This window comes from Wallemia mellicola (genome assembly GCF_000263375.1).
Source record: "Wallemia mellicola CBS 633.66 unplaced genomic scaffold WALSEscaffold_4, whole genome shotgun sequence".
Taxonomy (NCBI): Eukaryota; Fungi; Basidiomycota; class Wallemiomycetes; order Wallemiales; family Wallemiaceae; genus Wallemia; species Wallemia mellicola.
In genome coordinates, this window is record NW_006531961.1 from 203,751 (window position 1) to 231,718 (window position 27,968).

At 41.0% G+C, this 27,968-nt stretch overlaps 11 protein-coding genes across 11 annotated transcripts; 6 read left to right on the forward strand and 5 right to left on the reverse strand.

Annotated features, from left to right (window-relative positions):
- The first annotated feature begins 1,684 nt into the window (after window positions 1–1,684).
- WALSEDRAFT_36157 (TPR-like protein) lies at window positions 1,685–4,859 on the forward strand. The gene is made up of 4 exons (XM_006956893.1): window positions 1,685–2,271; window positions 2,316–3,890; window positions 3,936–4,121; window positions 4,166–4,859. The coding sequence occupies exons 1-4, from the start codon at window positions 1,693–1,695 to the stop codon at window positions 4,712–4,714; spliced, it is 2,889 nt and encodes a 962-aa protein (XP_006956955.1). The 5' UTR covers window positions 1,685–1,692; the 3' UTR covers window positions 4,715–4,859.
- A 159-nt stretch (window positions 4,860–5,018) lies between these two features.
- WALSEDRAFT_56588 (putative mitochondrial nuclease) lies at window positions 5,019–6,487 on the forward strand (the record flags this gene model as incomplete). Its single annotated transcript, XM_006956894.1, has 5 exons — window positions 5,019–5,217; window positions 5,266–5,339; window positions 5,383–5,571; window positions 5,616–5,685; window positions 5,728–6,487. 5 exons carry the CDS (start codon window positions 5,019–5,021, stop codon window positions 6,165–6,167), a joined length of 972 nt encoding a protein of 323 aa, XP_006956956.1. The 3' UTR covers window positions 6,168–6,487.
- Window positions 5,728–6,685, reverse strand: WALSEDRAFT_36163 (histone-fold-containing protein; the record flags this gene model as incomplete). Its single annotated transcript, XM_006956895.1, has 2 exons — window positions 5,728–6,498; window positions 6,547–6,685. 2 exons carry the CDS (start codon window positions 6,683–6,685, stop codon window positions 6,230–6,232), a joined length of 408 nt encoding a protein of 135 aa, XP_006956957.1. The 3' UTR covers window positions 5,728–6,229.
- A 194-nt stretch (window positions 6,686–6,879) lies between these two features.
- Window positions 6,880–9,190, forward strand: WALSEDRAFT_56590 (cytidine deaminase-like protein). The gene is made up of 9 exons (XM_006956896.1): window positions 6,880–6,929; window positions 6,970–7,146; window positions 7,265–7,377; window positions 7,427–7,481; window positions 7,529–7,662; window positions 7,710–8,740; window positions 8,787–8,845; window positions 8,897–9,071; window positions 9,115–9,190. Exons 1-6 carry the CDS (start codon window positions 6,904–6,906, stop codon window positions 8,522–8,524), a joined length of 1,320 nt encoding a protein of 439 aa, XP_006956958.1. The 5' UTR covers window positions 6,880–6,903; the 3' UTR covers window positions 8,525–8,740; window positions 8,787–8,845; window positions 8,897–9,071; window positions 9,115–9,190.
- Window positions 8,626–9,182, reverse strand: WALSEDRAFT_62931 (hypothetical protein; the record flags this gene model as incomplete). The annotated part of the gene is made up of 4 exons (XM_006956897.1): window positions 8,626–8,740; window positions 8,787–8,845; window positions 8,897–9,071; window positions 9,115–9,182. 4 exons carry the CDS (start codon window positions 9,180–9,182, stop codon window positions 8,626–8,628), a joined length of 417 nt encoding a protein of 138 aa, XP_006956959.1.
- An 85-nt stretch (window positions 9,191–9,275) lies between the features above and the next one.
- Window positions 9,276–11,831, forward strand: WALSEDRAFT_67801 (cysteine proteinase). Its single transcript, XM_006956898.1, has 5 exons — window positions 9,276–9,382; window positions 9,433–9,441; window positions 9,490–11,488; window positions 11,535–11,665; window positions 11,711–11,831. The coding sequence occupies exons 1-5, from the start codon at window positions 9,303–9,305 to the stop codon at window positions 11,760–11,762; spliced, it is 2,271 nt and encodes a 756-aa protein (XP_006956960.1). The 5' UTR covers window positions 9,276–9,302; the 3' UTR covers window positions 11,763–11,831.
- WALSEDRAFT_67802 (hypothetical protein) lies at window positions 11,798–12,404 on the reverse strand (the record flags this gene model as incomplete). The annotated part of the gene is made up of 2 exons (XM_006956899.1): window positions 11,798–12,312; window positions 12,359–12,404. 2 exons carry the CDS (start codon window positions 12,402–12,404, stop codon window positions 11,798–11,800), a joined length of 561 nt encoding a protein of 186 aa, XP_006956961.1.
- A 5,250-nt stretch (window positions 12,405–17,654) lies between these two features.
- Window positions 17,655–20,719, reverse strand: WALSEDRAFT_56593 (hypothetical protein; the record flags this gene model as incomplete). Its single annotated transcript, XM_006956900.1, has 3 exons — window positions 20,645–20,719; window positions 18,455–20,597; window positions 17,655–18,409 (listed from the first exon to the last, which is right to left on the reverse strand). The coding sequence occupies exons 1-3, from the start codon at window positions 20,711–20,713 to the stop codon at window positions 17,655–17,657; spliced, it is 2,967 nt and encodes a 988-aa protein (XP_006956962.1). The 5' UTR covers window positions 20,714–20,719.
- A 90-nt stretch (window positions 20,720–20,809) lies between these two features.
- On the forward strand, window positions 20,810–22,131 carry WALSEDRAFT_56594 (DnaJ-domain-containing protein; the record flags this gene model as incomplete). The annotated part of the gene is made up of 7 exons (XM_006956901.1): window positions 20,810–20,817; window positions 20,864–20,922; window positions 20,967–21,304; window positions 21,350–21,406; window positions 21,452–21,820; window positions 21,867–21,923; window positions 21,967–22,131. 7 exons carry the CDS (start codon window positions 20,810–20,812, stop codon window positions 22,129–22,131), a joined length of 1,053 nt encoding a protein of 350 aa, XP_006956963.1.
- WALSEDRAFT_59682 (kinase-like protein) lies at window positions 22,122–24,652 on the reverse strand. The gene is made up of 3 exons (XM_006956902.1): window positions 23,826–24,652; window positions 23,409–23,726; window positions 22,122–23,362 (listed from the first exon to the last, which is right to left on the reverse strand). The coding sequence occupies exons 2-3, from the start codon at window positions 23,416–23,418 to the stop codon at window positions 22,182–22,184; spliced, it is 1,191 nt and encodes a 396-aa protein (XP_006956964.1). The 5' UTR covers window positions 23,419–23,726; window positions 23,826–24,652; the 3' UTR covers window positions 22,122–22,181.
- WALSEDRAFT_59683 (hypothetical protein) lies at window positions 23,571–27,955 on the forward strand. The gene is made up of 5 exons (XM_006956903.1): window positions 23,571–23,729; window positions 23,826–24,652; window positions 24,700–27,469; window positions 27,517–27,692; window positions 27,737–27,955. Exons 2-5 carry the CDS (start codon window positions 24,032–24,034, stop codon window positions 27,908–27,910), a joined length of 3,741 nt encoding a protein of 1,246 aa, XP_006956965.1. The 5' UTR covers window positions 23,571–23,729; window positions 23,826–24,031; the 3' UTR covers window positions 27,911–27,955.
- Window positions 27,956–27,968: the final 13 nt, after the last annotated feature.

Sequence of the window (27,968 nt, forward strand, 5' to 3'; positions counted from 1 at the left end):
CAAACTCACTAAACCTGAATTCTACCTCAATTTCATCACAAGCAGCATCATCAAGCATAAAAGATTCGTATCCTCTGAGATTCAACATTTATCACCCACAACGGACACTCTGAGTACCTTCGTTGACCAAATAGCCTATCTCGCTAAAGACAAATTCACAAGATCTATACCCGCCTTACTGGATAATGCAAACTTGTTGACGCACACCGTACACCATTGCTTGAAATTTGATCACTTTATTCATTCTAATTCCTTATCTACGTCAACGAATATCACTAATGACTTTTTGAACAACAACGATTGGTTTAATAGTTGGTTGGACTCTGAAACCAAGCTTGCGAATCAGACTTTCCAAACTATTATCAGCTCTAAAGATGCTTGGTCGTTTATTCATCAGCGATCCTCCCAAGGTGACGACAGTGATGATGATTTAAGTTTGGAGAACAAACCATCCGTTAATTGCACAGTTTCTGCTCAGAGGATATTGGATTTAATCGAGACAATCACTGGTGAGTAACAATATATGTTGTTAATGCCGCTCAACAATCGTCAGATCGTTACAAACCTTTACCAGCACTCCACCAACAGGCCAGCTTCATGATTAAAGTCCAGCTACCTCTAATAGAAAAGTATGGTAGTAAACTCACTATGTCGTTAGACGCATTCGAGTCATACTCGTCTACATTCATAGCTGCTATGTCTAGTGTACCAGGGTCTTTCGGTGAAAAGCACAAATCTGGCCAGGATGATACTTTAGGCTCATCAACATTAACGAAACTAATCAAGATTATAACGAATTCTCAACACTTTTCTTCAAAGATATCCGAATGGGGTGAAGAGCCATTCTTCTTAGAGCTTTGGGAGCACTTCACGAGAGTATCATCTCAAGAATCATTCGAGAAAACAATATTCTCGGAATTGTCAACTATGTTTATCACCTTAGCTCAACGTGCGCAAGGGATTCTGGTCAGTCATACAACTTCCTCTGTGATGTTGTCATTCAATGAATATCTCAAATCTCGATTGTGGAATCTTGAAGTCCAAGCAGACAAGAATGAGTATAACCAGGAGTTGACGAGATCGTATAGTATCCTCAAGCACCATTTGGATAATATACACGAGAAGCTCTTCTCTGGCTCGAAGTTGATAACAAAGGTGTTGATCAAGCAGATTTCGTACAGCGTGAAAGGCTCAATTGAGGAGAGCATACTTGGTCTCCGTCAGCAATTCTCTCAGTCATCTAGCCAGCAACTCCTTAATGATGTTTTGAAATTCACCCAACTGAATACGTATCACGCAGAAGTCACTTTCAAAGCATTCATGCCAGTAATAGATCAACTCATCTTGCTTAGCTTGCCTACAAAAGCTACAGAGGATGTCTTTAAGGATAGGACACTATCGAAAGCAATGCAGTTCGCTTGGGAGGATGACTCAGAACCTTATAAAAAATGGTGTCGCCAAACGCAACTGAGTGATCTCTCCTTGGTGGGATGTATGGGTGATTTCAACGAGCGTGAATTTACAGTTGATCAGCTCAAAGCTCAGCGTCTGCTTCGTATGAGAGTTGAATGCTGGAGGTAGAACGCTTTTGTTATGAATACATATAAATATATATATCTGTAGTATCTTATTTGTCTCTAAAAGCTATCGCACTTCTCATAATAGAACGACCATCATCGTATACGGGAAAGAATGACGATTGATGAATTAAAGGATATTTTCCCACTTACAAAACCTTTACCGACGCCTTCAAATAATAAGTCAATTGCTAAAGTCATCGATTTACAGTTTGAAGAGGAATTATCGAGGAATCCTACCAACTTGAGAACTTGGTTCAGTTATATTGACGTTATACAATCAAAGTTGGATATTTTAACACCAATAGATGACGATGATAATCTTGATATAGTTCTAAAGGAGATACTAGGTCCCTTAGCGACAGAAGATAGACGTTCTATCTATCAAACACTCACCAGTATCTATGAGAGAGCATTGGCTATGTTTCCATTGAATTACCGCCTTTGGTTTAATTATCTCCTCATGCGCTTGTCCTTCTTGACTGGCAATATCACCGCTGCTGACATTAGTCAGTTGAAGAACACGCGAAGACGTTTAGTGAAGGGTCAGCCAATCGTTGATTTAGAGAAAGGTGATGAGAGAATACCGTGGAAGGAAGTATCAGAAAGTAATTATCTCGATGGAATCGTCGGTGAATCTGAATGGAAAGCCACTGCAGCCGTATTTGAAAGATGTTTATCCTGGATGCCATCAGTGAGTGTCGAAATTATTATTCATGGTTTATTAACATACTCTAGATGCCCCGTTTGTGGATATTATACTTGTCCTTATTGAGTAATCCCGCATGTCCTTCACGTTTGGCTCACACACACGCGAGAAGAACTTTCGATAGAGCATTACGTACTCTCCCACCATCATTACATGTTCGTATATGGCCATCATACCTCAACTGGGCGAAGTCAATTGGTGGTAATTGCCTCACGATCGTTTGGAGACGTTATTTGGCCGTAGATCCATATCCAATTGAGACTTACATCCAACTTCTGTTAAATGGTGAACAAGCATCTAGTAGAGCTCTTGAAGCTTGCAAATTACTACTCAAGTTGTCAAGATTGTCTAGAGAAAATCATTACGTTTCACCACAAGGCAAGAGCCCGTACATGTTGTTGAATGATTGGTTGGAAGTATGTTCAGAATATGCCGATGTAATTGGTGTAGATGTCGATCAAGCAACCGCCCTTAAACCACTTCAAGTTGGTGGAAAGCAGAATGAAATGGATAGAACAGAAGGTACATCCTCCGATCAACTAGTTAAATCAACTATCGATTCAAGCGCTGATGCAGACATTGATCCTTCAAGTTCTCAAAAATTGGATGTTGACTCCCTCGTTCGTCAAGATGGTTTGTCTATTTACAAGGACCAAGCCGGAAGATTATGGACTGGTCTTGCGACATATTGGATACGTAGGGGAGAATTCGATAAAGGTCGTGAAGTATTTGAAACTGCAATCGATTCCGTCGTCACAGTTAGAGATTTCACTCAAGTGTTCGATGCTTATGCAGAATTCAATGAACAACTGGTTACATCCCTTATGGATGCTTTAGCAGATATAGAAGATGAGGAGAAGGATGACTTGGAGAAGGAGCTTGATGATAATATGCAATCGTTCGAAGGGTTAATGGATAGAAGACCATTCTTGGTTAACGACGTTATGCTCCGTCGTAATCCTAACGATGTTAACGAATGGCAAAAACGTGTCGCATTGTTTGACAACAACGATGAAAAGATCGTAGAAACATACACTCAAGCTATATCAACTATCAAGCCGAAGCAAGCTGTTGGATTCGGTGATTTATATGCTAATTTCGCAAAATACTACGAATCAAAGGGTGATTTAGATAGCTCTCGTCAAATATTTGAGAAAGCTTCAGCCGTTCATTATAGAAGAATTGACGAATTGGCTGAAATTTGGATACAATGGTCTGAAATGGAGTTGCGACATGATAACTTTGAAGAAGCAATAAGTGTAATGCAAAGGGCAACAGTCATTCCTAAGAATACGAAGGTGGATTACTATGATGAGAGTATAGCACCTCAGAGGAGGCTCTTCAAGTCATTGAAGTTATGGTCATTCTACGTCGATATCGAGGAAAGTATAGGTACTACAGAGTCAACGAAAAAGGTATACGATAAGATAATGGATTTGAAGATAGCTAATGCTCAAGTTATCATAAACTATGCCTTATTCCTTGAAGAGAATGACTATTTCGACGATAGTTTCAAAGTTTACGAGAGGGGTGTTGACGCGTTCACTTATCCAGTTGCATTCGAATTGTGGAATGTCTACTTGTCGAAATTCTTGAAACGCTATGTGGGTAGTTTCATTATGGTTGATTTTGCTAATGAGAGAACCCAGGGTGGATCTAAGATAGAACTAGCTCGTGATCTCTTCGAACAGGCTATCGAAGGAATGCCTAGCAAGTTTGCCAAACCTATATACCTGATGTATGGAAAGTTGGAAGAGGAGTATGGTCTGGCAAAGAGGGCAATAAGAGTCTACGAACGAGCAACTCAAGCGGTATCCGACAAGGACAAGTTCGAGGTATGTTAAATAAGCAAAAGTCACTAAAATCTAACATGATTCAGATGTACAAGATACTAATCGCGAAGGTAGCCATGAACTTTGGTATGGCAGCTACGAGACCAGTGTATGAAAAGAGTTTGGAGGAGCTGCCAGACAAGGCTGCTATCGTCATGGGCTTGCGTTTCGCAAACCTTGAGAGGAAGCTTGGAGAAGTTGACCGTGCGAGATCAATCTACGCTCACACATCACAATACTGTGATCCAAGAATTCACAAAGACTTCTGGGAAGAATGGAACCAATTTGAGATTGACCACGGCAGCGAAGACACATTCAGAGAATTCCTTCGTATTCGTCGATCAGTCCAGGCATCATTCAACACCGAAGCGCATTATCTCGCAGCCCAATCGCTACACACTAACAAGGATAAGGAAGGCGAAGACGAAGAGGCAGCCAACGCGGACCCTATGGCCAATGTCGAGAGGGCGATCCCTGGGTTCGTCAAGGGACAGACACAAGCCAAGGTTGGGGCAGACGACGGCAATGAGCATGAGAATGCTGAAGAAGCAACCAACAATCAAGATGAGATTGAAATTGATGAAGAAGATATGTAAAATTTGTAATTTTCAAACTATAAATTATCCTAATTCTCCTGAAACTGCCTTCTCTCTTAACGACGAGGAGTTAACTGATAGATTTCCTATAAAGCTATCAGATATCTCCAGATATTCCATTAAAACAAATAATGACGAAATAAACAAGCATAATTAGAGTCAAGCCATGAGCCACTTTCTTCCCCTGTGTGGGTGAATTTGGCATGAAATTAGTGCGTCCGCCATATGGACTCTGAAATTTGTCACTTTTTGGAATATTTTTTGTATTTAGACCTTTTATTCATCTTTTTCTTCTCTTTGCAATATGCTATCACCTTTACATCTGGCTGTCTTTGCGTCTGGTGCAGCCATTGGGGCGGGAAGTGCAGCATTTTATGCGTCACAAACAAACAAGAAGGATAATCTAGCTGTTGCTCTACCACAGCCTGCGTCTACACCAACTATACCAACGAAATCGACGTCGATACACACACCACAGGATGTTATCAAATTTGGTTTTCCAGGTGGGAATCAGTTGTCGTTATATGCTCATTCATTTAACAACAATTAAGGTCCTATAGCAGACCTCGTTCGTCGTGAAGCTTATTTCACTGCTTATGATAGGTCGAAGAGACATCCAGCTTGGGTGGGTATGAACTATTATAAGGAATTCACTGATTGTCTTATAGACTGCCCAACATTTAACTCCTGCAAGTCTCGCTCGTGATCCAAAAGCACCAAACTCTGATAGGAAGAATAGTCAATTTAAGGAGGACAATAACATTCCTGATACTTTCAGAGCACGTCTCTCAACTTATTTCCGTAGTGGATACGATAGAGGACATTTAGTTCCTGCTGCAGATGCGAAATCATCACAGGTGAGTGAATTGTATGACTATGTCTCATCTAATAAACAAACAAGAATGCAATGGATGAGACATTCTATTTGACAAATATAGCACCACAAGTTGGGCCAGGGTTTAATCGTGAATGTGGGTATTATTGTTCCGTTTGAACATCACTAAAATATTCAGATTGGGCATACGTTGAGACATTCTGTAGAAACCTCACCAGAGAGTTTGGCCACGTATATATCTTCACGCTCCCCTTGTATCTCCCAGCACGCGATTTAGAAGGCAAATGGAGAGTCAGCTATCCAGTTCTCGGTGATCCAACGAATGGTGCACCAACTATAAGTGTGCCTACACACTTTGCAAAAGTTATAATGACTAGTAAAGATGACAGTCATCGGGATTTATCAATGGCTTCATTTGTTTTACCAAATCAAGCTATTGATGAGAGAGTACCGCTGACGCATTTCTTGCAATCTACTGACGTCGTAGAGAGAGCAGCCGGTGTTACACTCTTTAATGATGCAGTCAAGAAATCAGCTAACGATTTGTGCAAACGTACGAAATGTGAAGCGGTTGTTCGCAAATTCGACCAATTTGGTAAACAAATCGCTGGTAAATAGGCAAATAGACAAAATAGACACAATAACAAGTAAATACGTATAATTACAATAAAATGAATAAATTATTCTTCTTCTTGGGCTTCTTGTTTTAGATCTTCTTGTTGATCTTCTTGTTTAACGGACTTCTTCCTTGGTTTGCGCTTCTTTGGCTGGTTATCGTCTGCTGATGGTGCAGGAATCTTCTCAGCGATTTCGCTAAGGAAATCGAATTGTTCTGTCTTCTCAATCGATTGTTTGAGATGCTGGGCAGTCATTTTCTTAGCGCCTTTGTCTTGTGTAACTTTGAGTGTCTCGTCGACGAGAGCTTGCATGAATAGCTCCAAGGCCTTGGCTTATTTCTTGTTAGTGGGTTCATATAGAGCCTAGATAGTCTACTCACAAATCAAGACTGGAGTGGCTTGTGCTACCTTACCAACCTCATCATCCATCTGCATAATTTTCTTAATTCTAGCCACAGGGAATTTAGTATTTTTTTGTTTTTTTAATTGTATTTGCTGTTTATCTGATGTTGAAGCCATCTTGGTTGTTGATTTCAACGATCAAGTAGATGAATTATAGTAAAAGGAGAAGAGTAAATAATGTAACAGGTGGGAGTTGAAGGGCGTCTCTAACACAGTCTAACAACTATATAGAACAGCAACTTCGTTTATCTAAATTGCAAGCACTGATTAAGCAGCAACAGCAGCAGCAAACAATTGAGAAATGCGTTAATTGCAGGCGTAATTTTAAGTTCACGATGTCTAATGGTAGTATTTGTAATATGTGAGTAGCTCTTTACACTACAACTTTGCTAATTTCTTAGATGTAAATCGTTATCATGTAATATCTGCACTAGGAGGTGTTACGGCTTGATAAACAAAGAAGAAGTAAAAGAAGAACAAGGAGAACAGATTTCTAGGAAAAGATTACCAGAGTCTGAGCAAGATCAACTTAGAACTGGTTGTAGACGTATCATTTGTGTATTCTGTACAATAGAGGAGTAAGTATTGAGCTTTATTATAGTCATATTCTAATATATCAATAGTGATAATCAACAAATTTGTATTGATTGTCATGAATAAAATTTTATTTTCTGTCCCTTGAGTGTCGTCTACCAGGATGTCTGATAGCCCGTCGACTTCGCTGATACCTGTAGAGGATCTGCCGTTTGATAGGATAAATGACATCTTAGAACCAACTTGTTTGGATGAGAATGGTGATCCTTATTTATGTGCGTGGTATGCTCTTTTATAGATCCACACATCTCACAATAGTTACAGTCGACGCATGGATTGTTAACTTAACAAACCCAATTCAAACTAGAGAACTAATCAGGTTCGTTACCTTTATTTTACTTTCTTACTCCTTCCAACACACTTTAGATTCGCCATACATCATAGAATAGAAGACAGAAAATGCGAGAGAACAAAACACCTGAGAAGAATTCGCAAGGCTTACTCTCATCAGGGTTTAGATTGTGGTCCTGATGCCACAAACTCCACCCTCCCTGACTCAGGTTTGTTGTCTTCTCTTTTCTGAAAACAGCTAATTAGAAGGCTATAGACTTTTGTATTAGTGTATTCCTAGCAGAAGCTACTCCTGAACTCACAAAGGATAAAATAAAGCAGCTCTTATCAAAAACTAGTGATCAAGTTAAGGATTTGGATCCATATATCTTGAAAGTACCCGCTAGAAGGGCAACAACAGCTGAGGAGTACACAGCCTGTCAAAAATATTGGCCTGTCTCATTCACACCTAAGGCTCAATTCGTGAATGGCTTCACTTACGACTATTGGCATACTCGCAAACTTGAATGGGTTATGGAGGGTCTTGAAAAAGCCAAATACCTCGCTTTAGAAGCTCAATCCCGTGGTGAATTACCTATAGCAGCTCACGTCTCTTCCCCACCTGAAGAAATTCCTGTCCCACCGGGATACCCACCACCTACGCCAAATATGAAAGCATTAGGTTATGATACGCGTTCGACGACAGGAAATCCACTCAATCACGCCATTTTTAATTGCGTCAGACAAGTTGGCGAATTGCGTTATAGAGCCGATGCTGAGACAACATCAAACAAACGGACATTATCAATTTCGAGCGGTTTAAATGCTTGTCAAAACGGCGCTGAATACCTTTGTACTAGTCTCACATTGTTTAGTACGCATGAGCCTTGTATGATGTGCGCAATGGCTCTAGTTCATTCAAGAGTTCGTGATATTTACTTCCTCAAGAAGTCGTCGAGCTCGGGTGGATGCGGATCAGTTTATGGTGTTCATGAGATGCCTAACCTTAATCATCACTTTGAAGCTTGGTGTTTAGATAACAATCACCCACTCTGTGATGGTTTAGACTTGGATGATCATATTAGTCCTTAAGGATATCGATTTCAAGTTTATTTGTACTTTTATAACAATATATTGCATAGTGAAAATATAAAACGCGTGCACTGGTATAGGTATAATAAAGTTAAATAAAGTTAAGTTCTAAGGAATTTCAACAGTCTCCCTGCTGCTGCTAATGGTCCATCGGGACTCTTTGCGTCAGGCAGACCTATTGTTTTCGCTAGCTTGTCGTATTGCGCATTTGCGATTCTATGATGATGTTAAGCCGGTTTCTTCTATCTGTTTATTCACTCACTGTCTGTTGCGTATGAGAACAATCATTGTGGCTGTAACGGTTAATGCGAAGTTTAGTGACTGTTGTGTGGGAAATTAACTAGCTGATAAGAAGATCAAGGAGTGACATACGACGAATTTCAGGAATGTATTTCTTTCCTGAGTTGGTAATCTACCGCAGGAGTGCCATGCAGGAATACTGTCTATCTTGGACGACGTCCTAGTGTCATAGCAAAGTAGAAGCTGTCTATTACCAAATGGTTGACAAACTGGATCGTTTATATTGTCTTCAGGACACGGACGACAACTGTTCTACTTAAAATAACCCAATTCGTTTCTAATAAACTCACGAGTCTCGGACAGTACAACTCCAATCATTATCACCGTCTATAGCTTTAATAGTGGCAATAATTGCCATAATACAAATTAAAAATATCCTCATAGCTGAGTGATCTAGGAACGAGATGATGATTGTTGGGTGGATCAAATCTACACACAACTTGTGGAACGACGACGATCTAGTGATAAAATTATTTCTATGACACTAGAGAATAACAAGAATGACATCAACAATAATCTTAAATCTGCGAATGACAGACCGGTCGGCATGCGTAATCTGTGAGTGTGGCCCCGTCTTTCTGTTTTGATGAAATCTAAACTCAATATAGTACAAACACGTTAGTATACATATCATACTATTAATCTAGACATCTAACTACCTACAGATGCTTCATGAATTCACTCTTACAATCAATTTACACGCTCAATTTACTTCGGGATGTCGTCCTCCGGGACCCAAATAGCAGTGCAGAACAGGATTCTGACCTAGGCAGCAATTCAAATAACTCAAAATCACCCTCTCAATCTTCATCCGGCTCTCCTCCGACCTTTAGTGGAGTTTTAGACACACCAGCGATTAGAATTTGGAGAGAGGAGGGATATAATGATAAATTGAGGCTTACTTGCCACTTCTTTAATACTTTAAGAGACTTCTGGGAATCTAAGAAATCTCCTCTCGTCCCAGTGGACATCCTCAAGGCAATGGCTAGCAAGTTCGACTTGTATAACGATTTTGGACAGCAGGATAGTCATGAGTTCCTTCGTCAGCTCTTTGATGCTATGCGTATGGAAGAACTAGATGTTATCTATGAAAAACATCCAGAATATAAAGATGCCAAGAACAAGATAAAGAAGCTACGTCCTTATCACTATCAATCTGTTGGACCTACAACTTTCGTAGATCTTTTATGTGAGGGAATGATAGTCAACGTTATCATCTGCGCAACTTGCAAGCAAATCTATCACGTTTATGAGCCTTTCTTGGATATATCTCTCGCTTTACAGGATGAAAATAAGCATCCAAAACGCAGGGGATTCAGGCAGTCGGTCAGGGAGAGCATCCTAGGCAGGCCTGATATCAAAAGCGAGGAGCTTACGGTCGAGGATGTCGTTCTTAGCGACACGGAAGACGATGCACAGGAAAAGGAAAGTACGGAACAAAATGCTGAACCAAAGAAGCGCTTCTCATTCAGAAATAGCTTCTCTGTTGGTAGCACTTCTCGTAACAGCCAAAGAAGAACATCAGTTCTCGGCCCTCTGCCAAATTCACCCTCGCCAAGCCCTCACCAGACGCACTCACAATTGGCACCATCCCCAACTGGTAGTATGTTCACCCGTCGTTTGAGTAAGAGGGGAAAGAATAGACGCTTCTCAAGGTCGTCAGCCGGTGCGACTAGTGTTGAAGACAGTGACGAAAGTGGCGTCCGTAGATCAAAGCGCACAATAGAGGATAAAGTCTATACACAGAAGTTGTTTGGAGATCTTACGACACCATCAACGCCACAATCTACACATAGCGCAAGCATGACCGAGTTAGCTAATGAGCAGACTATGACGTCACCATCGTCGACGCCGTCATCTTTCAGAGACGGTCAATCGATACAAGCCGCAAATTCCCAATCGAGCGTTTTGGCAGCACTCAGACAGCCACCGCCTCCTCAGTCTAATGATAGTAGCTTGCCTTCGAGTGCACCTATGTCGGCTACACCCTCGTCAAACATCCCTAAAACAGGTATCGAAGATGCTTTTGAACGCTACGCTGGTATAGAAACACTCCAGAATGAGAATGAGTTTCACTGTCACGGATGTTGGAAACAGCAAAATGAAGTCCAAGTCGAAATGATTAGACGCTTTAAAGACTCTAAGAGAAAAGAATCTCACAAGTCTGTTCTAGGAGTAACGGGTATGACACCTCTCAAGGATGAAGTTAAAGAGCCCGATACTTACCAAGCTGAATCTGACGTTGACGAAGACAGCGACGCGGAAGACGACGACGACATTACAGAAAAGGATTGGAATGCCTTCTACGGGGATACAGTCGCTTACGTACCTAGAAAACAACAAGTACTCGGATCGAAAGCTCTTAGAAGGACTCTAATAGCTATCGCTCCACCTATTTTAGTATTGCATCTCAAGAGATTTGGAAGTGTGGGCGGATTCGCTTTGTCGAAGATATTCGACAACATTAATTTTCCTCTTGATTTAGATATTGGACCTTACATCGCTCCTGAGAAGCCAAAGGAAGGAAGGAATGATGACTTGAGTGGTGACGATGTAGATCCTACTACCACCGAAGATTACAAGAGGCTGGCTGAGATGGCCTTCCCCACCGCGTCGACCAAATACAGATTAAGATCTACTGTCAACCACTGTGGAAGGACGATGGTGAATTCGATTTTTATATATTGAAATTATACTAACGTTGATTCAGATCAGTGGTCACTACACTGCTTTCACAAGTCGTGAAGTTCAAGTCGAGGATGAAAAAATTCAATTGCAATGGTATTGGGCAAGTGACGAGACGATCAAACCAAAAACGGAAGAGCAATTCCTTCACGAGAGGTGAGCTACAGCTCGCTATTTTACTTCCTCTAACGAATCAAACAGTTTCAAAAACGACGATCAAAATGCCTATGTCTTGGTTTACGAGAGAATATAAGGAAATCTGAAAAATGCAAAATTATGAACAATTTTTTAGTGTATATATTCAAATAGATTAGAAATGTCCTTAGAACCGACAACAACGAATGGGTAGTTGAGTGCTATTGTCTTGCCATCATTATCGACCTTCGACTTTCTGATTTTGTTGAGTTCGAATTCGAGAGTGTTTTTTGAACGTTGAATGAGACTCTCTTGAGATTGTTTATCGTATTTTGTGAGAACGATAACAACTGGAGTGTTTCCAACCGCCTGAAGGAATCCAGAAAGGTGCTGCACTGACTGATTGAGATGTTTGTAGTCCATACAGTAAAGAACACGCTTAGCCGGAAGGTGTGTCTTGAGTGTATCGGTGCTGATACGCTCATGGCCAGGAATCTCAACTATTCTTGTTCCTTCATGATTAATAACATTTGGGATTGTTGACGCCCGACTGTTTGCTGAGGTATTCAATAAAGCGAATGTTATAGCTGTCTTCCCAGATCCACTTGGTCCCGCGAGGAGAATATCTTTTGGTTTCTCAGTTCTACGGCTGTAGATGAGTACAGATACTGTTATTTTATTAGTTTCCACTCCTTCTATCGTTTATTCACTCACTCAATATCGCTAGTAAAGATAATGCTACAGAGACGATGATCGTCATTATCGAACGGAATATAGAGAGATGAGAGACTATATACGTGAATATTTAGAGATAGATGATTGTTATACAATAAATCTACCATTTGGGTTGATATACGCGTTCATTTGATACGACCAACATTAACATCGAGAGATGTTGACAATTGAGCAGTCAACAGATGACGAACAGCTACAAAAGCTCAGGCGGCAGCTACAGAGTAAAGGTGTGTATCTCTCTACATTCTATACACTTTGCTGATGTACACAAGATGATGAGATACGCTCCCTGGAGAATCAGCTATTTATGGCTAACAACAACTATCACGATTTGGAAATGAACTACAAAGAAGCCAACTATCGCGTAATTCCTCACTCTTTTCTTGATATCTCATACTTACAACTCCATAGGCCTCCCGGGAATCTGAACGCGCTGAGACGAATGAGAAAGCATCTATCAAACACCTTGACGAGATAAAGAAGCTGAAGTTACAAGTTAGTCGCACTTTCTATTGCCATACTCCAGCTAATGATGTTTGTAGTTGGCGAACTATGAAACTACGCTTGAATCTTCTGAAACGCGATTACGCGGTTTGGAATCAGCAGAAAGCAGCCTTGAGAAACGCCTGACAAGCTCACAATCGAACGAGAATGCTATCAAATCACTCGAAACACGTTTAGAAGACTTGACGACGAATCTAAAGGATGCTAACACGGAGAAGGTGGGTATGCCTATAGATATATTGCCACTCTCACATATCATAGGCGCGTCTTTCTGAAAAGCTTATCGAGATTGAGAATCAACTCATGGCGTCAGAATCCCATAATAAGAAATTGAGAGAGGAAATTGACGATAATACTATGGCTGCTTCGTCAGCTCTCAATGCTTCAACTAACAGACGTGATTCGTTGTCTTTGAAGGAACTTCTCAATTCACAGATCGACAATTTGAAAGAAAAGCTGTCAAAATCACAACAGGATCTTAATTTGGCTGAAAATCAGCTCATGGCTCTCACACGCTCTTCTAAACGTGAAATAGACCAGCTTAGAGAGCAAGCACAGGAGGGTCTCGAAGCGCAGGAGAATCTCCAGACTGTTATCACTCAATCAGATAATCTGCAATCAGAACTCGATAAGAAGTCTATTGCCCTTGAGAATGCCCAGAATGAGGTTCGTCAAATACAGCTTCAGTTGTTTGAAGAGCAATCGAAATCTACATCCAAAACAAAGCAAAATCAAGATCAAGAGATGTCAGTATCAGAACTCGACAATGAAGTCGATACTCCAAATAGCAAAAGTTCTATTAGCATGTCTTCAAATTCTAAGCTTCTCGCTGAAGTTTCACGCCTTATGGCTATGATTCACCGTCTGAGAGCCGACCGGGATGAAAATCTCGGTAGAGCTCATTTCTCGGAGACTGAGTTGAAATTCTCACAGGAACTTCATCAAAAGGATATTGCAAAATTCGAGAGTGATCTCGCAAATCACGTCGAAACGCAAAATGAATTGACTGAAGCTCTCAAGGTAGCCCGGATTGCTTCAAATGAACACGAGCACCAAATTGAGAAGCTCAAGATTGATATTGAACAACTCAAACATGAAGCAAGTGAAAAAGTTGAAAGTCTCGAGAGAGCTCTGGGAGAATCTAAAGTGAAGGTGACGGACAGAGAATCAGTTGAGACATCTCTTCTCATTAAATTGGATGCTGCAACTTCACAATACCAAGACCTACAGAAAACCCTATCAGAGACGAAAGCTAGAGTCATTGAACTTGACACTGAACTGATTGCGTCGAAAGAAGAAGCTCAGGAAGCTAAAGAAGACCTCCAAGATTGGCAAGAACATCGTTTAACTTTACAAGAAGGTGCCGCTGGTACTATTGAAAAGCTCCAGGAACGTCTGGATGAATCCAGAGACAAACTTCGCTCTTTCGAAGTAAATTATGTCGTTTTGCAAGACAGCAACAAAGCTCTCTTGGAAGAAGCTGACAAGGAGCGCTTGCAATATGAGCAAAGAATTGATGAAATTTCTCATAAATTCGATCAAGCTCTTGAAAGTGAGCATGAGAGAGCTCGTTTTACGGATTCACGCTTGACTCAGTTAACTGAGATGTCAAACACTCTGAGGGAGAATTTCAACAACACACGTCTAAAACATTCAGAAGAGATACGAAAACTTCGTGATGAACATGCTATTGAACTCTCAAACATGAGGGATTCACATGAGAATGGTGTCGAAGATCGTAATCGTCAAGTTGAAAATGCTTTGCAATTGCATGAAGACCATTATGAGAGATTATTGAATGATACAAAGGATGAATTGAAGAATCTCGTCAAAGAGAGAGATGATCTCCTCTATCAACTCAGACAACATGATGAACATTTAGAGGAGATTCGAGCTGAATGTGTTGCACAAATTGACAACATTAAGAGAGAAAAACAAGAGGAGTTGGATGACGCTTGTCGTAGATTTGATGAAAGATTGATTGAAGTTGAGAGAAAAAGTGTTGAAGCGAACGCCAATGAAGATGTCCTTGGCGAGACGATGCTTGACGATGCTCAACATAAGGCAGAATATCATGAAATGGAAATCCAATATGAGCAACGTATAAATAAACTTGTGGAGGAAATAAACGCAGCCAACAACCGAATTCATGAGCTCGAGAACACTAATATTTCACAATCTCATGATACTTCTGCAGCAGAAACTACCGTCGGTAATTCCACTTTGAAGAACTTCTTTGATCAGAATATGGAGCAATCGGAGATATTACCAACCGCTGAACAAACTATGAATTCATCGGTCGGTGGTGTATCTTTCAATAATCTCTTCAATCAATCTGGTGAGAAATCACGCGAAGTGGTTGAGATTAATGATAGTAGTGACGATGAACAAACACCTGATGTATCCACAAACACTATCCTCGGCCGTGATGTAGCTCCTCGGGGTGAAAATCAAGATGCAGACCTTAGTATGGCGAATGAGAGCGTCAAGAATTACCTTACAGACTCTGTTCTCGGTAATGAAGTACTTGCTCAAAGTGAACATGGTTTGGCATCCAACCAGAATGCTGATAATACCGATGTAAGCTTTGCACATCTCTTTGCGGATCATCAACCTACCTACGAGGAATTAAAGAACCGCATCAGTGAACTCGAGCAGCAACTCGCCGAGGCTATTATGGAGCGCGACGAGAAGCTTAACAGGGCATTAGAAGAGAGTGAGCAACGTATACGCATTCTCTATGAAGAATTCAAGAAAGCTGAGATTGAAAACAATAATGCGAGTGACAAGAAGAATGATCACGAAGGGAAAGGAAGATTACGTGCAATGGCCGAAGTCATCTTCGTCAATAAGAATAACTGTAGACTAGCAACTCAACGCGTTGCTGTACTTGAACAACAACTAGTAGAAATTTCTAACCATCGTCTTGAACTTTCAGCCGAGATTGACAATATTAAGTCACAGAGAGAGTCTGAAGTACAATCTGAAAACCAGCAGAGAGTTCTCTATGAGAATGAATTGGAGCAGTTACGTCAAGATCGTCAAAATGATGGTGTCAAATTAGAAGAAGTTACGCATTTATTAGATAAGATTACTCGTGAATATGAGTCCAAGCAGGATGAACTTCGCAAGTTAATCGATAGTCATGATGTCGATGTTGAAAACCAAACACAGTTAATCAAGTATTCTAAGCAACAGGTTGATGAATTGACCCGATTACTTGAAGAATCTCAATCCAAATTAAAACACGTCGAAGAAGATCGCCAGAATGCCGATAACGTTGCTTATAATGAGCTTCAAGAGGTGCATAAGGAGCTACTCAGGGAGTTCTCCTTAATGAAGGAAGAACGCGAACAGTTTGATCAGCAACTCGATAGCTCCACTAAGCTTATCCAAGAACACAGAGGTAGGTATCGAATAATAATTTTGTCCTTCTACTAACAAATAATTCAGTTGAGTTAGATGCTCTCAATCAGAATGCAAGGAATGAACGTGAAATGCTCAATAGTCAGATAAGTGAGCTCAATGAGAGACTTGAAAGTGTAAGCCAGCAAAAGTTGCAGCTTGAAGAGAGCCTTCGCGGTGCTGCTGAGTCAGAGACATCCAGAAAGCTCCAAGAGGCTAACATGAAGTGGGAAAACGACTATGCTATGCAGTCAGAATTAGCTGAAAGACGTTATAATGAACTAATGGAACAATTGGAACAAGTCAGGAGCCAGTTCAATGATAATAACAAGCTCATCGAGGAGAGAGAAGCTGAAATTTCAACACTTAATGATGCACTCTCCACTCAATCGGCTGCACTCGAGGACGTTGGAAGGTTGGAAGCTGAAGTTGTAAACCTCAGTCGTCAGCGTGACGAAGCTTCTAACAGTGCTACAGAGGCGTCTACAAAATTAAGCGAATGTCATAATACCATCAAAATCAAGGAATCTGAATTGGAGGTTGCAAGCCAAGCATTAGCAGCTTTAGAGGATGAGAAAAACAGTCTGATGGATAAGGTATCCAAAGGAGATGTAACGGCTGATAGGTTAGTTTCCTTCTTCTTATTTGATACTTTTCTCATAAGTGACATAGCGAAGAACTCGAAGAGGCTCGTGAGCGTATCCAGCAATTGGAGTCTAGTTTGGAATCGGCCCAACAGATGACCGAAGAAGCTGAAGACAAATGTCTTGAATTGGAGAAAACCGTCAAAAAGCTTACCGCTCAAGTTGATCGTCTGAAAGTAGCAATCAAGGAACAGCCAAAAACTACAAAGGGTGGATCTAAGAAGGATGACGAACCGAAAACATCCACATCCACATCTACAGTGACGACCAAAGGCAAGAGTGTGACCCAGGCTGGTCAAACTAAGAAGGTAGCTGATGTCAAAGCACAAGAAAAGACTAGTGGATCACCACGTTCTAACGCTAAGAAGAGGGTTAGAGATGATGACGACGAAGGTGAAGAGCCTCAACGTAAGAATCCAAGTCAAGCTGAAGCATCACCTGCGACCAGAAGTCGCAAAAAATCGGAGCCATTATCAGGTACTCCTCAAAAGAGACCAAGCTTATTGAGTAAAAATAAAGCTTTCACTCCTAGAAGGCACGCATCACAGCCACACGCACAATCTAATACGTCTGGATCAAATTCAACTGAAAGTAGGGAATCTTCAACTCGTAGAACTTCACAAAGACAGCAACATCAATCTCAAATCAATGATTTGAGGGGTAGACTTAATCAGTTTAAGAAGTAATGATATGTACAGTTTATGTGTATTAAATAAATTTTATTAACTATCGCTCTCTGAGACTGCTCTTGAGGGATCAACCGATGCTACGTATGAAGGCAGATCGGAGCTCTCTCGTGCAGATTGATCATCTAAATCATTAACTTTCATATTGTCATCGTGATTTACGTCATTACTAATGCCCATTACTTGAGCAACATTAGATGTACCTTCTGAGTGTGTCCATCCTTGTTTCCTCTTCATAGCGTCATCTGATCTATCAAGGAGATTATTCAATTCTTCATCGCTAATTACCTTTTCATCATCAGCCACTGTTTTTACTGCAGAGATATCTAATTCTTTGAGTGCAAATTCAAGTCGTGCTTGTGTTGCTAATGCTTTCGAAGTTGCAGCATCTTGCTTAGCTGACTTCTTATCTTGTTTGAATTGGCCTTCAGCAATGACCATTGATTCTAATTTTCTCTTGCTTTTCGCGACATCCATCATTCTCTGCTCAATTGTGTTTTGTGTGATCAGTCTAAATATCAAAACTGGTCTCGTTTGTCCAATCCTATGTACCCTGTCCATTGCTTGAATATCAACTTGTGGATTCCAGTCGCTGTCATAGAATATAATAGAGTCTGCACCGACGAGATTGATACCTAAACCGCCTGCTCTGGTAGACAAGAGGAAGACTTTTGGTGCATCTGGATCATCACTTTTTTCATTGAATAATTCAATCTGTTCTTCACGCTCTTCTTGACTGGTGCTGCCGTCTAATCTACAGATATTCCAACCAAGACCATCAACGAGGTAATCTATAATGCGTCAAAATTTTCCAAAAAGTAACTGCAAGTTCTCACCCTCAAGTATATCTAAAAACGATACGAATTGAGAAAAAATTAGTGTCTTGTGTCCCCTTTGTATTAACTCTTCGAGTAAACGCATACAAAGCATCAGCTTACCAGATGCATTGACCAAGTCCTTCTGAATTGTCCTCTCGTTGTTTTCGTCAAGATCCCAATGGAAAATATACGGATGTGAACATATTTTACGAGCTTGCATAACAAGGTTCTCGAATTTCATCATACCCATTTCCTTTCTAGCTGCTGTACGGGCTGCTTCCATAGCGCGACGATGATGACTCGCTTTCTTTTCACGGAGAGCGCTTGCTGCTGCCTCGTTTATAATCATCTGTTCGAACTCGTCATCATCCATATCATCATCTCTTTCTGATATGTCCTTCTTGATTTTTTCGTCATCGTTATCGTCAATTGAGATAATCTTGTTATCATTGTTACCCTCTGCTTTGTCTTTCTTTGGCTGGTCAGCAGTATCTCCTTCTGTCCTCCTATACCTAGATGTACGGGGTTGGAGAACTTCTTCTTCTTTGTCCTCTTTGGGTTGTGGTGCATTTAAAGTACCATGTGTCTTAATATTGAGAATAGCTGATCTAATCTGACGATTGAGGATAGCGTCATAGACGGTTTTCTGCTTCTTTGTCAATGGAGCATAAAGTACATACTCTTTTTTAGGAGGAAGTGTCTTTGCGACATCTGCTTTAAGACGACGGAGGAGAAATGGTCGAAGAATTTCATGCAATGTCGTAATTAATTGGGCTGTTTTATCAGCATCCTTCTCTCCATTTTCGTCAACTTCATCGAAGTTAAACAATGTCTGGAATGAATCTAAATCATCGAAGAGCTGTGGTAAACAGAAGTTGAGAAGCGTCCAGAGTTCCCTAAGGTTATTCTGTAGTGGTGTACCAGTTATGATCAACCTGTTTGCACTGACAATCGTTCTTAGTTCTTTAAGAAGTTTAGTATCGAGATTACGTAATCTGTGTCCTTCATCAACGACAATATAGCGCCATTCAATGCTCCTGAAGTAACGGGTATCCCTAATGATCATCTCGTACGTCGTACAGATGATTTTCGGTCTGATATTTGCTCTTTGTTTGTACCTTGCAGGTGTAAAGAAACCGCGTTTTTTCATATCTTGACGGATCTTTTTACGTTTATTGGCATCACCATGGTACATTATGGGTTCTAACTTAGGTGTGAACTTGTTGAATTCTTTAATCCAGTTCTTGACTACGCTAAGCGGACATATGATTAGAAAAGGTCCCTTATTTCCATCTTCAATAAGTTGGGCTAAAAATGTGATAGTTTGGAGTGTTTTTCCGAGCCCCATTTCGTCCGCAAGTATACCAGAGAAACCGTTTGAGTCAAGCGTGGAAAGCCATTCAACCCCAGCCTTCTGGAAATCACGAAGTTCAGTACCTGAAACGAGTGCAGGTTGGCCTGGGTAATGAGTGATCTTTTCATCTTCATCTTCCTCATCTTCGTCTTCTCCTTCTGAAGAGCTAATAATGAAAGTTTCACGTTCTTTGTCGTTATCATCATTTTCATTCCTGTGGGCTTTACTCTCATTCTCATTTTCTTCCTCATCAGACTCAAGATCGTCTTTGTATTGTACCTTTTGACGCTTGTTCAAGTGTCTCACTGTGCCGCCATCAGATTCAACCTCGGTGGCATCATCTGAGGGTAAATCATCATTCTTATCTTCTTCTTCTTCATCATCTGTTATCACAACAGGGCGCTTTCTCGAACTCCGCCTGATAATAACCTCTCCATCAGCTTCTCGTTGCTTTAATCTTTCTCTCAAAACGCGTTTTTGTTTAGCTAAATGTGCTTCTTTACGCATTTCGGCTTCTCTCTTTATCCTATCATGTTCAGCAAATTTACCCGCCTGTCTAGATGACTTCCTCTGTTCAGCTGGTGGCTTAGGTGATGCACCTTTAGACTTTGTAGCTCTCGTAGATCTACTAGCCTTCGTTGCTGGTGGTTGTGGCGGTTCCGTAGTTTTTACTTCCTTCTTCGGTGCTGCTGGCGGTGAAATCGGATCGTTTTTAGACTTATCAGCTGGATTATTCATCTTCTTCTGTAATATCTTTGAGTATAACTCAGATTTTGATAGAAGTTTCATTAAAGATGCTTGTAAAGGCTATAAACGCGTTATCATTGTGACTTTAACGCGTATAGATAACTCACATCTTCTGTTTCTTCTTCATTTTTAACTGAAGACTTTGTCTTATCATTCTTGTTTAGTTTATCAACCATTTTGACGTCGTCTGGAATATTAGTACGATCGTCCATAATGGTGATCTTGAAACGACATTGTTGGAAGTAAACTGTGACGATCACAAATTTTTATGAATGAATTGGTAAGCTATTAGTTTATTCCTCATTACATAATGTTTATTATTCTAGCTACGACTTATTGAACGTCAAAGTTGACGCAACCGATGCTGAAATCAAGAAAGCCTATCGTGAGCTTTACAACAGCGGCTAACGACCCATACTAACCTGATAGGTAAATTGGCTCTTACGTCGCATCCAGACAAGAATATTGGTGACCCAGACGCTGAAGAGAAGTTCAAGAAGTTGAGTGAAGCCTATCAAGTTCTCAGTAACGCAGAGAGTCGGAAGAAGTATGACGATAATGGATACAGACTCGAGGAAACTGACCAATCATTTGCTGATCCTGAGAAGCTCTTTTCTGCACTTTTCGGTGGTGGGAAATTCGTCGATCTCGTTGGTGAGATTTCGATTGGTCAGGAAATGCAAGAAGCATTAAGAGAACAGGCGGAATTTGAATCTCCAGAAGAGAAAACAAGTTCAAGTCAGACAAAAATAGCCAAAGCGCAGCTTGTGAGTAGTGAAAATATTCAAATATGGGATCTAAGAATGTCTTAGCGGGCAATTGAGAGGGAAAAGCGAGTTGAAAGGCTTCTAAATAATCTTATTATGAAGGTAAGCTAATCCGAGTGTCTTAAGAAACAGCTCAAATCTACTTAGCTTTCGATACATACTGAAGCACTAGATTCACCAGAAGTCGACGCATCTTTCCGGGCGCTCTCTGAAATCGAAGCTGTTACTCTTAGTAAAGAGTCTTATGGCTTTGAAATGCTACAGGCTCTAGGCAGCGTCTATGTCAACAAGAGTCGAGCCTGGTTGAGTTCAAACAACATCGACTGGAGATCTGGTTGGGGTATAGGTGGATGGGTCCAAAATGCTAAAGGTCAATATCAAGTGTTTAGCGAGTCTATATCCACGCTCAACGCTGCAATTGAGCTGAAAAAAGCATTTGATGCACTCGCGAATGCCGACAAAGACGAGGTAACACTCGATGAACGGAAAGCATTAGAAGATGACGCTGCTGATAAGGTAATACTACAAATGAGTACTTTAGTATCTACTGACGAGTCTGTAGGGCCTCAAAGCCATTTTCAAAGGAACGTCCCTCGAAATTCAGTCAGTAGTTCGTGAAGTAAGTCTACCCTAGCTGTATCTATTTAATCTCAATGTTTTAGGTTTGTGATAAACTACTTTCAAATACCGACATCGATACCCTCCAAAGACGTGCCAAGGCCTTATTGATACTAGGCGAGGCTTTCACCGGCATAACTCGACATAAGAATATAAAGACAGACGAGTATGAATACCTCACACCGCAGCAACAGCGGATAAACGGATAATAGTACATTTATGATACTTTACAACACATGAATGAGTCATTACTACTAAATTAAGATTGTACGTTGGTATCTCTGGTTAAGCTACGCTTAATTGTAGGTCTACCTCTTTCTTCTTCCTCATTGCTTGAGTTTGTTTTCTCCTCTACAGGACTCAAATGGTGCATTGCTTGAGGCATTCCTCTTGCTCGTGATTGTGAACGTGACCTGCTTGACCTGTTGCGAGATGTTGATCTCGATTGCATTCTCGGACGCGCAGTTTCAACAAAGGAATGGTGGTGTTGTACACCACTGACCCAAGCATTTTCCAGAAGTTGTTGGATCAGCGGGCGTAATGAAGTATCTGGATCTAGACACATTTCGAGGACGGAAATTGCTGCAAGCTCATCAGCTTCATCTGTAGCTCTTAGTCGCGAGCGACTGCGTGATCGAGTGATGGATCTCTCTCTTGATCTTGACGCAGAGGTTAAACGTTGGTAAGAGCCGCCGAGAATTTTCATCCTCAAGCGTGGAACGAAAGCATCGCTAAACGGTAATTTTCCTGAGAGTAAAGCGTAAAGAATACAACCTAATGCCCAAATATCAGCCTTCTTCAACAAATCAAAACGCTTTTCGGTGTCTAAGGTTTGATCAGGTGGACGAATCAACTCAGGTGATGCGTAAGGAAGACTGCCAGTATCTATAGGCTGAGAAAGTGTATCGGCTTTTGACTGTGATAGACCGAAATCGCTGATAACCCAATTACCTGCGTTATCTAAAAGAACGTTCTCTAATTTCAAGTCTCTGTGCACGACAGAGCATTCGTCGTGAAGATAAGAAACACCCTGCGCAATCTGACTAAATATCGAGTGTGCTTTGTTCACAGACATCCCGTTGCTGAAATATTTCTTCACGTGATCAAGTAGAGACCCAGTGCATATAGGGGAGAAAGTAAGGAGGAAGCTGGAGTATGTAGAGTGGTGCAATAATGGGAGAATGTTCTGATGGTTAAATTGAGACCATTTCGTTACTTCGTTTGAGAGATCGCTGGAGTCTGACTGGTGGACGATGCGGACTGCTACAGCGGTGGAGGATGGCAGATGCTTTGCGTATCTAACTAGGGCACTCGATCCAGAGGATAAGACGGTACCAATGACGAATTCGTCTACGTTATCACCTTCGTCGAGTAAATTTGACTGGCTGCTCTTAGAAGAAAAACCTGTTAAGAATTCTAATGCAGGGCTAACAGGTAATTCTATTGGCTAGTTAATGGCGTACTACTATATGAACTGTAAGCTCACCATTTGCCATTTAACGTGGTAGTCACGATGTGAGAAGGAAATTTAAGATAGTGAGCTATTTGTAAACAACAATAAGGTTACTAAAGTTATCAGCTGCAAAGCCTGATACAGGCCACGGTTTTAAGCTTATTGCCGAACCATCACCCTTGGAACCTCCGTTGTCGACGAGAATACGGAATTATTCCAATAAACTTCTTCTTCTGAAACAATCATCACTTGATAAATGGAATCTAAACCTCTGAAGCGACTGAACAGCAATAACAACGCGTCTATCTTCGATAAGCTATCGACAGCAAACACTGTCAAAAACCGCAAAGGTGCGTCTTTTTAGAGTATATATACTCCTAATGCTAATATAATACACAGGACAGGTACTACCCTTGCAGATCCCTAGACCTCTTCGCTGATTTCGCATTTAGGTACTATCGAGATTTACAGTACTCAAGTCCGATCATTATCTTGCAGGAAGTGCAAAAACATTAGATATCTCCCTCCAAGGCGCCCCAAACTTCCGTAGACCGAAGGGTGCAGAGTCGATAGGCGTTTATGGTACTGCTCAACCAACAATAGCAGGTTTGAGGACGCTACTTACCTTATTAGGTGCTGCACCAAATTCCTCTCCTATGGTGTCTCCGAATGGCACTAACGGCTCACAAAATTCATCATTCAAATCAGCATCTAACACAGGCAAATCAAAGTCTGTATTCGTGTCCACGAGGGACGAACCGATCGTTTACATTTCTGGACGGTCTTATGTTCTTCGCCATGCAACAAACCCTAAACGCGGCATGCAGTTGAGCTATCGCGCTGAATCTTTGGAAGGTATCGAGGAACGCTTAAAAGCAGATGTGTTGAGTGAATCAAGAAAGTATGGCGATCTTATTATGACACATGAAGAAAATGCTGAGGGTGAAATTATACCAACTTGGTTAGCCGTTGATGCATCCAATGTACTCACACCGAGGGAACTCTGGCATTCATTTAAGAATAATGGCTACAACTTAGATTACCACCGTATTCCCATCTCACCAGAGACTCCACTTGAAGATAACTATCTCGATGCTTACCTTAGAGTTATGAAAGATAGTGATCCACGTGAAACAAACATCATTTTCTCTTGTGGAATGGGTGTCGTCCGTACTACTTATGCTATGGCTGCAGCGTTGATGGTCAGACGCAAACAATTGATTTCTCTAGGTGAGAAGGATCCATTCCATGATGTTGACTTATCAGAACATCTCAATGTGAGTTTGAATGTTTTTCGCTAGTTATTTAAACTAATGCACCATAGCCTTCTGATCAACGAGCATCGAATGTCCTCAAACAAGCTACTGCACAACATCACAATACCATGTCTTTATTGAGACTCACACATTTGGTTGAGCAAACGTTATTGTCAGAGGACCAAAGATCAGCTATAGAACTTCTCATCGAACATCCAAATCTTCTCGAAGACTTACGTGCTGCAAGTTTGGGTGACTATCATGTTGTTCTCAATATTATGGCTTGCTTGGAGCGTGGTAGTACATGTAAAGGAGTTGTAGATCATGTTGTCAATATGACAGACCATGTCGTCAACCTCCGTGAATCAATTTTAGAAAGTAGGTTACGTTCATCACTTACAAGAGTTGACGAGGATACTCGACAATTACATCTACTTGAAGCATTGAAATCGCTCGAGAGATACGCTTTCGCTGTTTGTTTCGCAGGTTATCTAGACGAATGTTCAGATCTCGACAAACCTTTCATCGAATGGTTGCAACAGCGCAAGGAAATTGGCAATATGATACAATTCCTTCGTCATAAAGGTGGTCGCCTTTTTAACTTTGCTCCGGTGGCCGATTTATCAGATCTCTCGAAACGTGCAGTCTCTCGTGGTGCACTTGACAGAACTGGTATAAATGCAACAGACCCATCGTTCGCTGGTGGAACTGTACTCGCTGATGAGTATGCTGAGTTAGTCGTTCATCGTCGCAATGGTATCCTCCTTAGATCAAGTACGCTATTGAAAAATGACATCTGGAGACAAACTGAGAAGCATGTTGCTTTGCCTGGCGCTGTTAACTTCAGAAGAGTCGCTGAATCGAATATCTATGCACTCGGTCAGCCTGACATAACAGCTATCGATCAACTTGTCGAAATGATTCGAGAGATGCAACCTAAATTGAAGCGTATCACTTGGATCAACCTAAGAGAAGAACCGATCTCATACGTAAATCAAGAACCTTATTGTCTTAGAAAGGAAGGATATTCCTTGAGAAACTTGAAAGATTTCGGTGGTATTTCCGCATCTAGATTGGAAGTACTTGAAGATCGTTTGAAAAATGATGTCGTTGCTGAGGTAACGAAATTAGACGGAAAACTTCTTTTACATACCGAAACCAACGATGGTAAAGTAGTGCCATTGTGGGAAGATGTTAAAAAAGATGAAATTGCCTCTTTGAGAGATATAATGGATAAGCGTCAAAATGAAATAGACTTCAAGCGCATTCCTATCACTTCGGAAGCCGTTCCAGATTTTACAGACTTACATGATCTCATGAATGTTGTCATTCAATCTGATTCTCAATCTCCGATCGTTGTCAATTGTCAATTGGGTAGAGGAAGAAGTACATTAGCCGCTGTTCTGATCCTACTTACTCAAAAGTGGCTCAATAAAAGATCACCTTTGGAACCACATTCTGGTTTGAAGAGACAACCTACCATCAACGTTGCAAAAAAGAGCTCAACACGCAAATCATACCAACCAATCAATAACCTTTTGAGAGTTATCAGAAGAGGATTGGAAGTAAAGAACATTGTAGACGATGCTATTGATGAAGCTGGTGACGTTTACAATTGTAGAGAAGCAGTAGAAGATGCGAGAATCAAGGCGGAAGAGGCTACTGACGAGACGACAAAACGTCAGTTCATACAAAAGGGTCTTATTGCTCTTAGAAGATATTACTGGTTGATCATCTTCCAATCATACCTCCAGGAAGCCAAACCAGACACGTTGGAGAATCTGCCATCTCTCAAAGATTACGTAGAATTCAGACCGGTTTTAAGGACATTTGAGAACGAGATCAAGAGTGGTGGATTAGAGTCATTGCATGCATTGAAGCGCGATGAGAACCCACCTGAGGGTAATGCCCTCTCGGATGAAGTAGAGAGAGTTGTCAGGAATAGAAATGGTAGAATTCTTTCAGCTCAAACACTCCTTAAGTCTGACTTCTTCAGTCAATTGCAAAAGATGAGCTTGCCGGAGCGTGTAGAAGGTGCAGCAAACTTCAGACGTGTTTCACTTTCACTTGCACAGAATATAGAATACTACAATACCTTCAACTGTGATCAAGTAAGCATTACCGAAACGGATAGAATTATCGTTGGTGTTGGTATGCCTTCTGGTATTGGTCTCAGGAAGGCTCTCGAAGCTATGAACGCGGCACCAGAAGGTCAAATAGAAGTTTCATGGACTTGTCTAAGAGAAGAACCTGTTATTTATATAGTTGGACACCCGCACGTTCTTCGATTGGCAAACAAACCACTCACAAACGTTGAAAGTACTGGTGTTTCAACTGAAGTTGTTGAAGCTATGGAAGATACACTCAAAAAGGATGTGATAATGGCAGCTAAAGATACAGGCAGAGTGTTATTACACGATGAGCAAGAAATATCTCCTGGAAATTACAAGATTATACCAATTTGGCAGAATGTTGAAGAATCTGATATTTTAACACCAAGAGAAATGTTCGAAGCTGTACAAAAGGAGGGATACAGCGTAGATTACGCTCGTGTCGCTATTACTGACGAGCAAGCACCTTTGCCTAATGCCTTAGCACAGTTGCAAATGCGCTGCGTTAAAGCTTTAGATAATGGTTCATCGATGGCCTTCAATTGTCAGATGGGTAGAGGTAGAACAACGACTGGTATGATTGTCGGCTGCTTGGTTTCATCTATATACCATAAATCGGGTGATCCACTTAAAGCTTTAGAAGAACTGCAAGGCGAGAAAGATGATCGTGAGGGCAGCGAAAATGAGAGTGAAGATGATGACGACTCGACTAACCCTCACATAAACGGTCAGTTGAATTAATTAACCTAACCTTATTTCTGACAGCTGCGTCAGGTGAATACAGATCGATTCTCGAGCTTGTGGGTGTATTGAAGCACGGAAAGAGGGCGAAATTACTCGCAGACAAGGCTATTGATTTGATGGAGGGCGTACAAAACCTCAGAAAAGCTGTGTACTCATATAAGTTGCAAGCCGAGGCACAAGATATTGGAACTCCGAAGCATGAAAGAGTGAGTAAAAAAGAGTACTGAATGATGAGCTAATAAAGAAATAGTTGGTGACAGTTGCATGCAACTATCTACACAGATACGGCGCATTAGTCTCCTATTCGAATTACCTGCTTGAAGCAGCTGAGCATGATAAGCATCTAAACTGGCTGAGCTTCCCTGGCTGGCTGGCTAAACACAAAGACGTAGTAAAAATAATAAAGCGTAGTTCATTAGAATAAAATATTTTTAAATTATTTATATTTCCATTTTCATCATAAACTCGCGACTTCCCTTGTT

Coding starts and splice junctions, on each gene's coding strand:
- WALSEDRAFT_59683 (XM_006956903.1), top strand. CDS start 24,032: ATGGTGTCTCCGAATGGCACTAACGGCTCACAAAATTCATCATTCAAA. Junction 27,470..27,516: donor GACTAACCCTCACATAAACG/GTCAGTTGAATT, acceptor CAGCTGCGTCAG/GTGAATACAGATCGATTCTC. Junction 27,693..27,736: donor GAACTCCGAAGCATGAAAGA/GTGAGTAAAAAA, acceptor ATAAAGAAATAG/TTGGTGACAGTTGCATGCAA.
- WALSEDRAFT_36157 (XM_006956893.1), top strand. CDS start 1,693: ATGACGATTGATGAATTAAAGGATATTTTCCCACTTACAAAACCTTTA. Junction 2,272..2,315: donor GTTTATCCTGGATGCCATCA/GTGAGTGTCGAA, acceptor AACATACTCTAG/ATGCCCCGTTTGTGGATATT. Junction 3,891..3,935: donor CGAAATTCTTGAAACGCTAT/GTGGGTAGTTTC, acceptor GAGAGAACCCAG/GGTGGATCTAAGATAGAACT.
- WALSEDRAFT_67801 (XM_006956898.1), top strand. CDS start 9,303: ATGACACTAGAGAATAACAAGAATGACATCAACAATAATCTTAAATCT. Junction 11,489..11,534: donor ACCACTGTGGAAGGACGATG/GTGAATTCGATT, acceptor ACGTTGATTCAG/ATCAGTGGTCACTACACTGC. Junction 11,666..11,710: donor GAGCAATTCCTTCACGAGAG/GTGAGCTACAGC, acceptor CGAATCAAACAG/TTTCAAAAACGACGATCAAA.
- WALSEDRAFT_56590 (XM_006956896.1), top strand. CDS start 6,904: ATGTCTAATGGTAGTATTTGTAATAT. Junction 7,482..7,528: donor CAAACTAGAGAACTAATCAG/GTTCGTTACCTT, acceptor AACACACTTTAG/ATTCGCCATACATCATAGAA. Junction 7,663..7,709: donor CTCCACCCTCCCTGACTCAG/GTTTGTTGTCTT, acceptor AGAAGGCTATAG/ACTTTTGTATTAGTGTATTC.